At 43.8% G+C, this 17,054-nt stretch overlaps 2 protein-coding genes across 3 annotated transcripts in view; one reads left to right on the top strand and one right to left on the bottom strand.

Moving 5' to 3' along the window:
• LOC123772498 (techylectin-5A) overlaps positions 1 to 8,431 on the top strand; it is a 44,121-nt gene extending 35,690 nt beyond the window's left edge. The window contains exons 4-6 of the mRNA XM_069325946.1: positions 433 to 599; positions 5,697 to 5,879; positions 7,636 to 8,431. Of these exons, the coding sequence (XP_069182047.1) occupies positions 433 to 599; positions 5,697 to 5,879; positions 7,636 to 7,786 (501 nt within the window). The 3' untranslated portion in view covers positions 7,787 to 8,431. The remainder of the gene's footprint in view (positions 1 to 432; positions 600 to 5,696; positions 5,880 to 7,635) is intronic.
• Positions 8,432 to 10,263: 1,832 nt separating this feature from the next.
• LOC123772499 (uncharacterized) overlaps positions 10,264 to 17,054 on the bottom strand; it is a 103,448-nt gene continuing 96,657 nt past the window's right edge. For both annotated transcript variants that reach the window (XM_069325941.1, XM_069325942.1), the window contains one exon: positions 10,264 to 16,005. In XM_069325941.1, coding sequence (XP_069182042.1) covers positions 13,196 to 16,005 — 2,810 coding nt within the window. In that variant the 3' untranslated portion in view covers positions 10,264 to 13,195. The remainder of the gene's footprint in view (positions 16,006 to 17,054) is intronic.

Below are 17,054 nucleotides of genomic sequence, written 5' to 3'. Positions count from 1 at the left end.
AGCATTCAGCTCTACCGAGGAGAACATCAACACAAAACAAAACACTTCTACCCCTGGACTATGGAGTGCGCAACATGTTCTGAGTGTGGACACAAACCAACCTAGCAGCAGGTGCTGGCAAAACTGCCAGGAGCATGATTAACTAATCTGCCAATTGCTCGGTAAAGTGTCCTGCCAACAGGCATGCAAATTGCCCTGACAACAGGCCTGCCAGCCGGTGTACCATGACTGCCCAACCAACAAAAATTTTAACTTAATTCCATTCAAACTCGATATAGGGAAAAAGTCACGCATGTAAGACTGACCTGTGTCTTTGGATTTCTTTATTTGACCAAAACACCGATACATTACCACAACTTTTCTCACTGATACAGTTAGACCTACAGGAATTGTAAGTGTTGAGATGACTGGGATCCCTCTGACTCCCTGCAGGTGGACTTCAACCGTGACTGGCACGAGTACAAGGCAGGTTTTGGGGACCTGGAGACGGAGTTCTGGGCGGGCAATGACTTCCTCCACGTCCTCACCAACCAGAAAACCTACGAACTCCAAATTGACATGATAGACTTCGAGAAAGGTGCCTACTGGGCCTCCTACAGGTGAGGACGCTACTAGTGGTTCTAAGTGTGAATATATGAGAGTTCTAGGTGAAGAAACTGCATGGCTTGTGGGTGGAAGACAGCAAGAGTTAATGAAATGCTGAGTTAATGAGCATTAAAAGAGTTAATGAAATGTAATGAAGGGTTGTTGATGACAGAAGTAAAGGGCTCTTGTTGACAAAATGTTTATTTTTATGTTAAAACTGAGGAGTTTTACAGTAAATTTAATTAGCTGAAAACCAGGTAGTTTCTACTTTATATTCTCGTGGCATTCAGTGCGTTCTACACGAAACGCACTGAAAATTCATGGTAAAGATTAACAGGTTGGAGAAAATTTGAAATCTAGACGAACAAGTTCATGCTTATTGCTTATTGAGACAAGAAAAAATACATCTCAAAGGGATAGAGTAGCTTAGGCTATTTTTACCCCCCCCCCCCCCCCCTTCCTATTTAGACGAACCTCTGGTTTTAGCTGAAATATGAAGGCAGTTTAGTTGAATCACTAGGAGAGTGTACATGATCAAGAGCCATCAGTCTAGTGTGACTGTGTTGCAGGCTACGTTGTCAGTCATGGCCTACAAGAAAGAGAAGCTTCAGCTGTGAGATGCACATTTTCCTCTTTCCAATTGCAGTAGGTACCGTCTCGGCTAAATATTATGAGGCTCCTACAGTTAAATCAAGTTCTTTGTGTAAGGTAAGGTAAGGGCTCCTGACAGCTGGGTGGACAGCACTTCGGATTCGTAGTCCTGAGGTTCCGGGTTCAGTCCCCGGTGGAGGCAGAGACAAATGGTCAAAATATTTCTTTCACCCTGATGCCCCTGCACCTATTTACTATTTTACTATTATTTACCTATTTATTATTTACTATTACTCCCAGGTACCTATTTACTGCTACTACGTAGCAGTAAATAGGTACCTGGGAGTTAGACAGCTGCTACGGGCTGTTTCCTGGGGGTGGAAGCCTGGTCGAGGGCCGGGCCGCGGGGACACTAAGCCTCGAAATCGTCTCAAGATAACCTCTCAAGATAAGGTGTGCTCTCCATTAGGCCTCTTCAGGAAGCTGCATCCAATCTCTTTCTTTTGTATAGTTTCAACGGGTTCCCGGTTTGTTTTTAGTTATAAATTATAGATTTTCACCCCCATTAGGTGCCACTGTGATGCTCGTCATGGCTCTGTTTTTATAGTTTCAAGGTTTTAATTCTTTCTTGAGAGACAACGATCAGTTCCGGGGCAGCATTGTCCAGAGTACACGGAGGTTATGTTGGTGGCCGTGCTACATGTGTTGTGTATATCACCCACTTCCTGTCTACACATAATGCTCGTTAACTCTGTTGTTTTCTCCCTCAAGGACTCCCAAAGGTTGTCACGCCAGTCCACTCTCCTAGTTGTAGTTCGCTACTCGATCCAATTCTACGTTTTTGATAGCGACTTGTAATCGAGATTAGGATCTGGCATTTTAAAACGGCAGAAAGTTTCCGATAAACATTGAACACAACATTTTTATTTTGTCTATATATCAATATCTAAAAACAAGGTAAGGTTAGAGACTTCAATTATTTTCTGGTAAAAATCAATATTTTTGTTCCTTCCAATAAATTCACAGTTGAAAAAGAAAGCAATGGAACCTTTCCTTTTTGGATACGTTGATTCCTCGAGAGGAGAGGATTTTTAAGTTCATTGCTTATAGTAAATTTCTAAATGTATATCCATATGAGCATTTTTATTTAAACTCTCAAATATAGAAGAAATGCTCAGTATTTTCTTCAGTACTTTTTTTAGGGCTATAAGTGTTTGTCGTTCTGATTTTATTGATGAAGAAATTTAATAAAACATTTATTGCAATTCGCCAAATCTGTTCTAGATACAGATTTAAAGGTGGCCATGCTAGCATTTTATACCCCTTGTTCTAGCGAGAATCAGTCCTTCAGAACCATACCTGTTCTTCAGAACCATACCTGTTCTTCAGAACCATACCTGTTCTTCAGAACCATACCTGTTCTTCAGAACCATACCTGTTCTTGAGAACCATACCTGTTCTTCAGAACCATACCTGTTCTTCAGAACCATACCTGTTCTTCAGAACCATACCTGTTCTTGAGAACCATACCTGTTCTTCAGAACCATACCTGTTCTTCAGAACCATACCTGTTCTTCAGAACCATACCTGTTCTTCAGAACCATACCTGTTCTTCAGAACCATACCTGTTCTTCAGAACCATACCTGTTCTTCAGACCCATGCCTGTTCTTCAGAACCATACCTGTTCTTCAGAACCATACCTGTTCTTCAGAACCATACCTGTTCTTCAGAACCATACCTGTTCTTCAGACCCATACCTGTTCTTCGCTACACTGGAAACACCACACAAACATCACATACCCTTAAGAATATAAACATCAGCGTGGTTACTAAGAATGTGAGAACAGTTAAGAATATGCTGATAAAGAATTCTTCCCTTAGTGGCTGTGTCTATTAAAGACCACAAAATACGGATGACATAATATAATATTATAATATTATTACATCATATAAGATCAGCAGGAGGGTCTGCAAGTTATGAAGAGACCGTTTCCCGTCAAACACACACCGAAACTACGACGTTGGTACAACGTTCGAACAAGTTTTAACACCTAACCAGTTATAACAACTAATATAGCAAGTAGTAACAACGTTCTAATACGTCATAAACACGTTAAGCCAAGATGTAACAACTTTATTACAAGTTGTAACAAGCGGAAAATAGAGACAGTTTCGGTTTGTGTTTCCAGGGTATGGATTACATATCTCTGGGGCTCTAGGAGACTCGAACGGTGGACCTCAAGCATGTGAGGCCGAATCTGGTAAGCGTAACAATCGCACAGATTGAGCACCAGAGGAGTATTCTCAGTTCACATAAACTACAACATCTGGGAGGGTATACCCAGGTTTACATCTCCCTCGACCTCACAGTACGATAGCAAAACAAACGACACAGTACTAAGAGACAAACTAAAGGAGTTAAGAAACCAGTTCAATGATTCAAAGGTAAGTGTAAGGACGGTGATCTCAACTGTGGTTGGAGGAGAGGACGGAGTCCGTCACCCAGCGGGACACAACTATCCCTGACCGCAGACACAATAACTATCCCTGATCACAAGCAGACACAATAACTATCCCTGACTACAAGCAGACATAAAACCATAGTGACAATGAATGGAATACTAATGTGTAGAATGGTGGAGCAACCTCGGTATCCTAGCAACAATGCCAGGAGTTGAAATGGCTCCAACACACATGCCAAAAGCCTAATAAATAACTCTGACGAACTAGCTTCATGCAGTGAGCTTCAGAACTCCATTATTGGCATCAGTAAACATGCAGGACAAGAAGACATAATTAAGCAGGAACTTCACCTTCCAGGAAACCGTCCACCTTCCAGAAAGGAGACAATAACAAGAGAGGCCGGGAAATGTATTTAAAAACAAAACTTGAATGAAATCAACAATGAGGAATCGAACACAATGGGATCCTCAGACTCAACATGGTGCAACATACTAGATGAACATTGTAGGAACCCGACAGAGGGATAAAAGCAATGCATCCTGGGATTGAACTGAATCCCCCAGAGGTCCTGAGATTTCCATTGAAGCCCAATCAGGAGTTTCATGCACTACCCCCCCCCCCCCTTCCACCATCCCTGGATGCCTGGTCGATGACCGGGCCGCGGGGACGCTAAGCCCCGGAAGCACCTCAAGGTAACCTCAAGGTATCTCCAGTGCACTCTGGTCATTCGTGGTGTAGTGGTCCAGAGTGTGTGCTTGGGAGTACCAAGTGCGCAGGTTCGAATCCTAGTCATGACTCCTACTGATTTTCTCATTATTATTACTGCTAATATTATTTAACTACAGCTATTATTAAAATAAAATAGTTTATTATATGATTTATAAAACCAACCAATTGTCACACTGGCAGGTATAACCCAGCACCACTGGCAGGTATAACCCAGCACCACTGGCAGGTATAACCCAGCACCACTGGCAGGTATAACCCACCACCACACTGGCAGGTATAACCCAGCACCACACTAGCAGGTATAACCCAGCACCACACTAGCAGGTATAACCCACCACCACACTGGCAGGTATAACCCAGCACCACACTAGCAGGTATAACCCAGCACCACACTAGCAGGTATAACCCAGCACCACACTGGCAGGTATAACCCAGCACCACACTGGCAGGTATAACCCAGCACCACACTGGCAGGTATAACCCAGCACCACACTGGCAGGTATAACCCACCACCACACTGGCAGGTATAACCCACCACCACACTGGCAGGTATAACCCACCACCACACTAGGAGGTATAACCCACCACCACACTGGCAGGTATAACCCACCACCACACTAGCAGGTATAACCCAGCACCACACTAGCAGGTATAACCCAGCACCACACTAGCAGGTATAACCCAGCACCACACTAGCAGGTATAACCCAGCACCACACTAGCAGGTATAACCCAGCACCACACTAGCAGGTATAACCCACCACCACACTGGCAGGTATAACCCAGCACCACACTAGCAGGTATAACCCAGCACCACACTAGCAGGTATAACCCAGCACCACACTAGCAGGTATAACCCAGCACCACACTAGCAGGTATAACCCACCACCACACTAGCAGGTATAACCCACCACCACACTGGCAGGTATAACCCAGCACCACACTGGCTGGTATAACCCAGCACCACACTAGCAGGTATAACCCAGCACCACACTAGCAGGTATAACCCACCACCACACTGGCAGGTATAACCCAGCACCACACTGGCAGGTATAACCCAGCACCACACTAACAGGTATAACCCAGCACCACACTAGCTGGTATAACCCAGCACCACACTGGCAGGTATAACCCAGCACCACACTAGCTGGTATAACCCAGCACCACACTGGCAGGTATAACCCAGCACCACACTGGCAGGTATAACCCAGCACCACACTGCTAGATATAACCAAACACCACACTGGCAGCTACAACACACTGGTAGATATAACCAAACACGTCCCTAGCAGGTATAACCAACTATATCTTATGTGTTCACGTGCCAGCACGTTTCGTGTGGGTAGTGAGAGCTCGGGCTACGTGCTGGACGTGGGCAACTACTCCGGCAACGCCACGGACGCCTTCACGTACCACCACGGACGACCCTTCACCTCCAACGACCGTGACAACGACCTCTATAAGGACGGCAACTGTGCTACCTACTTCTCTGGTGCCTGGTGGTACGACAGGTGAGTCATGGGGGTCTACGGTGAGTTATGGGGATCTACGGTGAGTTATTGGGGGACCACGGTGAGTCTTGGGGGTCCATGGTGAGTTATGGGGGGTCTATGGTGAGTTATGGGGGGTCTATGGCGAGTCATTGGTGGTCAATGGTGAGTTCTTGGGGTCTACAGTGAGTCATTGGGGTCCACGGTGAGTCACGGGGTCATGACAGCGGAATGACCTTCCTCTATGTGCAGACTTTGGGTGGGTGAGAGTGGAGGAGGCGCCTTGGTAAGCCTCCCTCCAGACTCTGGTCAACCAAGACACCCACATCAACACCCAGTCACCCCAGAGACCATCTTAAGTACATGTCAACATCTCCAGGTCACTGGATTACCAAATCCGATACACTTCTCCTCATTTAATTAAGAATTAAACACTGAATCTCTATGCCACTGAAGACCAATGACCTAATTCAATTAATGAGGATTAAAAAATGTTTGTTTGCACAGAGCTCCTACTCTGCGGGCTCTATTTTTCACGATTTGGTAATAAATAACTTTTACAATAAATTCACATTTCTCATTCACCAGGATATTTTTACTCGATTAGTATTATCACACTTTCCCGCTCTCGGCGTTCAAAAAAAAAGCATACCCTAGATGCTTTCCGCGCTTCGCGCGCCTACGCGGTAAGACCGAAAAAGTGTACACTCTTTTGACTGTCCTGACAATAATTGAAGGCGCACGTATTTAAATTTGGTATCACTGTGTTCGCAATAAAATTGTCTATAAGAACATATCTATAAAATGCCGCCAAAGCATAAGGATTATCAACACCAAATAAAAAACTATTCAGATCACTAGCCGAGAGCGCCAAACAGCAACAAAATGTTTCCACTCTCTTAATGGTTGCGAAGCCTACAGTTGTCCTACATCGCTAATTGTGGTATCATTGGAATCGCAATAAAATTCTCTACACGGACATATGCATATAAATATAGATTCAATGTCGTAGCTTACCCAAAACAGTGTGGGAAGTGGCCGAAGTGTTACCCGCGGCGGCATATCGGCGAAACTCGCTTTGAAAAGTGTATATTCAATTCACTGTCCTGACATTATTTGTCGATGTATGTATTTCATTTTTGTACCAATGTGCTCGCAATAGAATGTTATATAAGAACATAAGTATTAAAGGTCACATAAGGATGCGTTCGACCGGCAACATATATAAAAACTACGTCGATTACACTCGTCGTGTCAATAATACAATTGTTTTACCACGATGATTCACTGTCACGCCGTTTTCTTTTATAAGCTGTTCGGCTATTAGAGAACACGTAAATTTCATGGCAAACATTTGTAAATTATTCCCAAGTTGATCGGATAATAAATGGATTTTATACAAATATTTTTGCTAGTGACTCCCGAGAGTGGCACGCGTGCGGTGTGATTAATAATATTGGTGACAACGCCGGTCTGCTGGAAAGCGCCAAAGTGTTTTAAAATGGGTAAATACTGCTGGGCTCTGTTCTTAGACAAGTCAAGTTCTGTTCTTGGACAGGTCCAAGATCAGCACTTGGACAGGCTCTGTACTTGGACAGATCCAAGTACAGAGCCCTGTGGGACTCCGCAGGTGGACGGGTTGGTATACGTGGACACGTGGATGATACGGTGCACTTAAACAAGAGGACGGGTTGCAAAGTTGCACGGTAGGACACAACGTGCCAGAGTGACTCCAGTATTACGTTCAAAACTGACTCTGTTTCGTCTATTCCCTCAGGTGCTACGACGCCCACTTGAATGGAGTGTTTCCAGCGACGCCCGACCGTCAGAACGCCTCGTTCATCACCTGGTGGGCTCACGAGAACGGCAGGAAAGTTCCTCTCGTTCTCACCAGTGTCACTCTACGAGTCAAGCCCAGGAACCACTGAGGTCCCTCCAGCCCAGGCCCAGGATATACTGACTTCACCACGGTACACTGACGTCCATCCATCCCAGGCCCTGGATATACTGACTTCACCACGCTACACTGACGTCCCTCCATCCCAGGCCCAGGATATACTGATTTCACCACGGTACACTGACGTCCCTCCATCCCAGGCCCAGCGACCACCTGAGAGTACACTACGATAGGAGTACACTCGTCCCCTATCCGGCACCGTCTACGGATACACTGCGAGGTCCTATCCGGCCGCGTTTACAGATACAGTGAGAGGTTAAGAGTGTTGGTGGCAGTAATCTGGGCCCAGGCTGAACAATACACACGAATGTTCACTTTAAACGCAGCAGACGTACAGAACATCAACCACCAGCGGTTTATGGTGTGTTGAACTCCTTTCGTGCAAAATAGGTTACACTATTGCAATATCTAGCACATCATTGCAATACAGGCAAGCAATACCTGCTCGTCTGTATTGCCAGGTGATCAGTATGCAGTCACGTTTGTATATTTTTTAGTAAAAATAAGTGTTTGTTAGAGTTAATATATGTACCTTAATAGTTTGATAGACACTTTGTATTTCTATTGAATGTATTGTAATGTTAGACCAACACTGGAAATTAAATGAACATACATACATGTTCTTTGATTAATGCTCCCGCATAATTAAGGTGTATTTAGAAGAATGTTCTTAATAATTGGTCCGTTTTGAGATTTGTATCTCAAATCTAAATTTCGGATCTCGAATTGAATAATTTCTCTACAAGTGGGACATTTATTAATAAACATACAACGTTCACATTCACCGTAACAACTGAATTACTTATATAGTCACATTGGCGTGGCGCTTTCTCCTGATAATTCCATTCCATTCATTTTAGGGCCACAATTCCTTGAGCAAACTGAGAAGCATTCTCAATTGTATAATTTGCAGTGAAAGGTACTAAAATTGGCACTAAATATTTGTGTAATTTATAGTTTAAAGTATTAATATATGAAACTATAGGCCTAATTGGACAACCCTATTTAGGATTTTTTGGAAGACCATAAAGGCAGCCTGGCGCCAGATTCACGAAGCAGTTACGCAAACACTTACGAACCAGTACATCTTTTCTCAATCTTTGGCGGCTTTGTTTACAATTATTAAACAGTTAATGAGCTCCGAAGCACCAGGAGGCTGTTAATAACAATAACAACAGTTGAATAGAAAGTTTTCATGATTGTAAACTGTTTAATAAATGTAACCAAAGCCGTCAAAGATTGAGGAAAAATGTACACGTTCGTAAGTACTTGCGTAACTGCTTCGTTAATCTGTTCCCTGGTGTTGAACCGGCTACATAGAAATCACGATACATGGAAATATCACCTCTGTGAATTCTAATGTGTTAAAAACCGATTTATGAGGACATGGGTATCTCTTACCTTACTGATCTGCCCCTTAGGCAATGTGCTATTCCTGTGCTATTAACGATCACTGCGAGGATCAGGGGCGATCCCTTCCACTCACAGCGATTTCCCAGTACTGAGCCGTTCTCCAGTTCGTCCAGCTCAACACCTTGGAAAGTATCTCAATCACTAGTGAGACGTTAATTGAATGACTCCGAAGTCCTCGTCTGTGTTGTTTACATAATTGTCGTCGTGTTGACAAGTTTTCAAGATTATTCTTCTTTCTTGTGTATATATATCTTTGTCCTATATTTTGTATGTAGTTCATTTTTTTAGGTTTTAATTTGAGTCATTTTAATTCATTTAATGAGTAAATAATTGTGAGCTATATATTGATTTTTTAGCTAATCTTGCAATATATGTTTCTGTTTTTATTTTAGCCAAGATGATGGAGCTACGAGCCTAAAACGTTTGTTATTTTAAAAAACTGAAGACGATGTTTATCTTATAGTTTTCTTAAGATATATACATATATATATATATATATATATATATATATATATATATATATATATATATATATATATATATATATATATGTCGTACCTAATAGCCAGAACGCACTTCTCAGCCTACTATTCAAGGCCCGATTTGCCTAATAAGCCAAGTTTTCATGAATTAATGTTTTTTCGTCTACCTAACCTACCTAACCTAACATAACCTAGCTTTTTTTTGCTACCTAACCTAACCTTACCTATAAATATAGGTTAGGTTAGGTTAGGTAGGGTTGGTTAGGTTCGGTCATATATCTTCGTTAATTTTAACTCCAATAAAAAAAAATTGACCTCATACATAGAGAAAAGGGTTGCTTTATCATTTCATAAGAAAAAAATTATAGTAAATATATTAATTCAGGAAAACTTGGCTTATTAGGCAAATCGGGCCTTGAATAGTAGGCTGAGAAGTGAGTTCTGGCTACTAGGTACGACATATATATATATATATATATATATATATATATATATATATATATATATATATATATATATATATTACACATTAGGATGGAAAATAAAACGTCTCTCTAATACAAACGTTTATTAGCAGGATCACGGTGTAAGAAAATGAAAAAATATAGGAAAATTAGGATCAGCTAAATATATTTACATCTATTTACAAGTGGAATCCCTGCTGTAAGTTGTGTTTACACCTCAACTGAGACCATCCAAAATACTGTTTACCACCTCCTCCTTATTGGCCATATAAATAAATGAATGGACCAATCACAGGCACGGAAATATATATACGGCAGTAAAATACACAATTGGCAGCTGAGGTATATTTACCTCAGCTGAGGTGTACTTACCTCAGGTGAGGTGTACTTACCTCAGGTGAGGTGTACTTACCTCAGGTGAGGTGTACTTACCTCAGGTGAGGTGTACTTACCTCAGCTGAGGTGTACTTACCTCAGGTGAGGTGTACTTACCTCAGGTGAGGTGTACTTACCTCAGGTGAGGTGTACTTACCTCAGGTGAGGTATATAAGGGACTCGAAGAGAATACTCTCCTTTCTTAACATATTTCCAGCTCTCTCTTTATATACATTATATAAATATATATATTAATTTTTTTTGTTTTTTTTTACATATTCACTAGTAACATATAATACATATTTATCTCAAATCTGTGCTCCGAGAGGATACAGTAAGGATACATCAACAATATGTGAAATACACATATTGTGTAAGTTTGGGTTTGTTCTAGACATGATGATGAACAGGCTGGAAGTGTGTTCTTGACATAATGAAGAACATGTGAAAGTGTTCTTGGCATAATGAAGAACATATGGAAGTGTTCTTGCCATAATGAAGAACATGTGAAATTGTTCTTGGCTATGTAAAGAACATACTGTAAATGTTCTTGGTTATGTAAAGAACATATTGTAAGTGTTCTTGGCAATGTAAAGAACATACTGTAAGTGTTCTAGACAACACCAATAACAGTTGGAACTGCATTAGGCCGGATGAAGAACAGACGAAGTGTTTAGACATGACGATGAGATGGAAGGAAGAGTTCTAGATTTGATGAAGAACAGACTGGAACTGTTCTAGACATAGTGAAGTCCATGTTAAAGTGTTCCAGACATAATAAAACAATTTGTCGTGTTCTAGACACGATGAAGAACACGTGAAAGTGTTCTAGACACGGTGAAGAACACGTCGACGTGTGCTTAACGCTTCATGTCTTGGAACACAGTTTCGAAATGCCGCAACATTACAGGAGTTGACATGACGGATGAGAACAAGGAGGACAAACAAAAAAAGTTAGTGTTCTGAAAGAAGAAATATGAAGAAAATCAACTATCTATCAGCACTTATGATTGCCATGACCGCATTCGTCTCCTGTGGACCTCTGCCCTCTGTTGTCTAGCCGGTAGTGTGTCATTGTTTGGTGAACAGTAAGTGGTTGTTCATAAGTGGTGAACAGTAAGTGGTTGACGCAGTTGGTGCAAAACGCCACAGTCTCCCCTCTCACCACCTCCTGGTGACGCTCGGTATAAAACGTCACATTCTCTTTTTTTTATATTATTCAATGGTATACTGTGACAGGTGAAGCTTAGTATTACCACCAGTGATGTATCCTCCCATCGGTATGCTCCAGGTATACTCCAGGTATGTCCCAGGTATACTCCAGGTATGCCCCAGGTATACTCCAGGTATGCTCCAGGTATACTCCAGGTATGCTACAAGTCGGTCTCCTGCCTTCCCGCTGCCACATCAAGGCACGCTGGGTACGACCAGCAGGTAAGTGGCGTCTCATTGCTATGTACGATCACATTCCCAGTTTATCAACCCATCCTCCAATTCACAAAGCAGTTACGCAAGCACTTACGAACCTGAACATCTTTTCTCAATCTTTGGCGGCTGTGTTTACAATTATTAAACAGTTAATGAGCTCCGAAGCACCAGGAGGATGTTTATAACAATAGCAACAGTTGATTGGCAAGTTTTCATTCTTGTAAACTGTTTAATAAATGTAACCAAAGCCGTAATAGATTGTGGAAAGATGTACACGTTCGTAAGTACTTGCGTAACTGCTTCGTCAATCTGACACCAGAGTGACAGTGTACGTAGCGACTGAGCCATATGTACACAACATGCACTGTTTCACATAGAAAACAGTCCACATTTTGTACTATTTCCGAAGTGGAAACCAGAAGTATATGCAAGAAATACAAAAAACAAACAAAACAAACAGCCTATGATGAATCCTAAGCCTAATAAAGTGCTTGCATAATAAATGTTAGGCCTAGGATACGTTACGTTAATTCAAGGACACACGCTACCTTTACGCCTATTGGCAGGCATATAGGCTGTTTCCCCTATTTTGTGCTTTTTAGTTTCTTAATTTTCTTGGCGGGGCGGCCCCTCCTACTGCACCCTAGAGCAGTGGGAGGGTGAGAGCGGTGGCTGGGACAGTAATACGTCAGTACACGAGGCTGCAACCTGATGAGGAAGGGGTGGGAGGGTGCTGGGACAGGTGAAGAGGTAGTGGAGGGTGTTGTGGTTAGTGGTGAAAGGTGCTGTGGCTAGGGGTGAAAGGTGCTGTGGCTAGGGGTGAAAGGTGCTGTGGCTAGGGGTGAAAGGTGCTGTGGCTAGGGGTGAAAGGTGCTGTGGCTAGGGGTGAAAGGTGCTGTGGCTAGGGGTGAAAGGTGCTGTGGCTAGGGGTGAAAGGTGCTGTGGCTAGGGGTGAAAGGTGCTGTGGCTAGGGGTGAAAGGTGCTGTGGCTAGGGGTGAAAGGTACTGTGGCTAGGGGTGAAAGGTACTGTGGCTAGGGGTGAAAAGTGCTAGGGGTGAAATGTGCTGTGGCTAAGGGTGAAAAGTGTTAGTAGAGAGTAGAGGCAGAGTGACCAGCACTCGGCGGGATGAAAGGAGTGACAGAGGAGGCCAGGATTGGTCACTTCACACTCCATCTGTTGTGAGACAGGTGGAAGGGACTGCCTGGAAGAGGAGGATTTACCCAACTTGGAATGGAGATGGGGCGAAGGGAAAGGAAAACGGAGAGACAGTAGGGGTGACTGTGATGGTGGTGGTAGAGTAGGTCGTAAGGGTGGTGTGGACGACCTCCACGCTGCTGATGGTGGTCATGATGGGTCGCGCGTTTAAGATCACTCTGAAGACGCGTGTGGAGGTTGTGGTGAGGTCGGTGGTGATGGTGACGGGCGAGGACGTGATCGTCGTTTGAGGCTGGACGGAAGGTAACCCCCCGAATAGGAAAGGGTTCATGAGTCGCAGGTAAGCCAGCTGCTGCAGCTGCTCAGGCGTCAGCCCTGGGGTTGGCAGGGCTGGCCCTAATGGTGCGGGAAGTTGCCCTGGCGCCAACTGAGGTGGAGCACTGCTCTCCTGCTGCGGTTGCTGCTGCGGTTGCTGCTGGCGCTGTTCAAGTGCAGCCGCTAGCTGAGGATGCAACTGTTTCTCAAAGACATCAGGGTTAAACTCTCCACCCGCCAGCTCAGCGAGATTGGGGTCCTGGAGAGAGAAACCTGGAGGTGGTCGAACGCGAGTCTCACTTTTCCTTTCCACAATTTCACCATTCTCATCGTACTCGACTTCACCTGGCAGCAGCGCTTCGTCATTTTCTGTGCCCTCAGCTAACAACTGACCGTTGAACTCATTGAGTGAGTTCTCCGGAATGAAGGAGAAAGCCTCGTAGGGCGGCATAGTTTTGAGAGCGGTGACGACACGGGTAATGTGGTATGTCTGAGTGAGAGTGTGGTAGAAGGTGTCTCCGTTCTGCAACACCGGCAGCACGGACGTCTTTTTAATAATTTCTGTGGTGCTGAAGGTCTCCGTTACTGTTTCCAGCACTGCTGAGATGTCGTTGGACCCGATGTCGACAGGGGGAAGCGTCGACACGTCGCGGGGGCCATCGTCCAGGATGTTTTCAAACAGCGGCGTCTCGTAGAGATCGTCCTGGGTAAGCGTCGGTTCGGGCGTGGTCGGTTCTGGCGTGGTCGGTATGTTGTGACTGATGGTCTTGGTGAAGGTGACGAAGCGAGTGTTCTTGGTGGTGCCCACCCGGAACGTGTGAAGAGAACGGATCGTCGCCACTTCGAAATACGCGTCGGTCGGACCGTCTGCGAGCGTGCTGGTCACTATACGTAGAGTCTCCTCTATTGCGTCGGGCTTCTCTGGTGTTGGTTGGATGACTGGCTCAGTGTGACTTTCCTCAACAGTTTGTTCCTTTTCGTACGCGTCAGGAGGACTGAGCGGACGTCTGACATTAACCTTGGGTCTTGGGGTGGTCCCCAGACGCCAGCGGTTTGTGGGTCTGCCCTGACGCTTGCTGCTCGAAGGTGTAGGACGGAAAGTGCTTGTGCGGCCACCACTTTGGCGCCTGGTGGCGGACGCCTTGTAGCGTGGTCTGAAAGTCGTCGGCTTCGGTGACTGAGCATAAATGGTACTGGCGACTGGTGTTTTTACAGTCTTTGATTGCTGAAACCTGTAGGATGGACGCAAGTTTGATCCTGCCCTTTGCAAGTCTTGATCTTCTTCCTCGTCCACGTATGGGTCGTGCACAGGCTGGGGACGAGAGCGAGACACAGAGTCTTGAGCGCCCCGACGCTTAGTCAAAGCAGACCTCATGCGTGACTGAATGGTGGCATCGTCATCGCTTCTGCGACTATCACGGCTTCTACCCGTTGGCGCAGAGAAGAGGGACTCGAGTGGTAGGGCAGATGTGGGCTCTGGTGTGATAAATTGTGTGGCTGAGCCTTTGATGACGGATTTCACAGTCTCGTAGTCAAGTGACGGGAAAGAACTTCTGACATTGGACTTTAAAGATACCGATGTTTGGAAAATACGTGAGGTACTCAGAAGGACTTGAGCATATTGGCCTTCAATGTAGGTGCCGAGGACGCTCGTTTCATGTACAGTAGTGAGGCCATCCGAAATGATGGTGCCTCCTATCTTGGTGACGAGGCCTGTGGGGAAGCTGGCGTCGTTCTCGACCAGACTGGCGCTGCGGAGGTCCTCGTGGGCAGTTGGCTCAACTTCGAACACGTCGTAGGACTCTTGAACGTCTAAGGTAGGAGCCGATGACAGGAAATCATAGTGCTCGATGACTTGTCCCAGCTCGTTGTTGACAGCCGTGGTAAAAGGACCTATAATACTGAGTGAGGCGAAGCCTTGAGTGGCACTCACAATAACCTCTGAAGGTGTTGTGATGAAGACTGGAGACTGCGGCAGCTGAGGTATAACTTTGGTTTTCTGCTCTAGTCTACCGGTTCCCTCGACAGTGATGGGCACGATCGTGGAGCCCCCAAAGGACCTTCTTGGAACATCTGACTTCTTACGGTTTGCGAAGAAGTTAAGATCAAGTCGCCGACGAGCACCGGTCGTGTCTGAGGTCTCCTGGGGACGACGGAAGGGAGAATGCCGTTTGAAAGCATTGGATTCCTTTATCAATTTCTCTTCTTCCTCCTCCTCTTCAGGCAGTTGCTCGTACTGGTATTCGTCTCCAGGGATTGCAAAAACTGCTTCGACCACTTCCATTTTAGGGGCAACGGAAAAGAGATCCTCGATAGCCAGAGTCGTGTGTGGATCAAAGAATGAGGACTCGAGGGTGGAGGAAGGGAAGGTGGAGGGCTTCGGGAGGTGTGTGGAGGGCGCGGCCGTTGCCTTCAGCCTTGGTAACGTGGGCGTTGGTGAGAGCGCGAACGGTGAGACCGGCGGGGCGTTGCTTGGCGGTCGGGCCTGAGATGTCCGGGAGCTTACTGACGTTCGCGTTGACTGAGACGCTATCCGGCTCTTGCTCGGCTTGGATTCTGTCAAAAAAAATGCGTAGTTTAGCAAATAGTATATAAGTTAAATGAACTTGAAAGACTGTAAAGCTGACACTGTGTCTCACTCTTTCTTGTAAGATTTAATAAGAAAAATATGAAACTTTTGTTACAGTTAGTTCTAAATTATAGATGGCTAAGACCTAGTTGAGCTAATCACTAATCTAATAAGCTCATTTGGACATGATCTTAATGATCAGATTAGTGAAGATTTTCCTGTAAACTCTGAATATACAAATTATTATAAGATAACCATAACAAATTATTTTTAACCTTGATGCAGAAAGATTTGAATTATCTAAGTAAAAAATGTCACAAGGCTTTATCTCATAAATAAATTATATCGTTTATCAAAGTTTGTATTTTAATGTTAGCATTTAAATTAAACATGAAATGGATAGCGGGAAGATGCCCGCTTTCGTCTTTATGTTTTTATGTAAGATGTAAGTTTTTTACGTAAGATGTAAGTCTTTTATGCTTTATGTAAGATGTAAGTCTTTATGCTTTATGTAAGATGTAAGTCTTTATGTAAGATGTAAGTCATTATGCTTTATGCTTTATGTAAGATGTAAGTCTTTATGTAAGATGTAAGTCATTATGCTTTATGTAAGATGTAAGTCTTTTATGCTTTATGTAAGATGTAAGACTTTATGCTTTATGTAAGATGTAAGACTTTATGTAAGATGTAAGTCATTATGCTTTATGCTTTATGTAAGATGTAAGTCTTTATGTAAGATGTAAGTCATTATGCTTTATGTAAGATGTAAGTCTTTTATGCTTTATGTAAGATGTAAGACTTTATGCTTTATGTAAGATGTAAGACTTTATGCTTTATGTAAGATGTAAGTCTTTATGTAAGATGTAAGTCATTATGCTTTATGTAAGATGTAAGTCTTTATGCTTTATGTAAGATGTAAGTCTTTATGTAAGATGTAAGTCATTATGCTTTATGCTTTATGTAAGATGTAAGTCTTTATGTAAGATGTAAGTCTTTATGCTTTATGTAAGATGTAAGTCTTTATGCTTTATGTAAG

This window comes from Procambarus clarkii, chromosome 17, assembly GCF_040958095.1.
Source record: "Procambarus clarkii isolate CNS0578487 chromosome 17, FALCON_Pclarkii_2.0, whole genome shotgun sequence".
In the NCBI taxonomy this organism is placed as follows: domain Eukaryota; kingdom Metazoa; phylum Arthropoda; class Malacostraca; order Decapoda; family Cambaridae; genus Procambarus; species Procambarus clarkii.
Note: the sequence above shows the minus strand (reverse complement) of the source record. Positions and strands in the feature narration are given on the sequence as shown.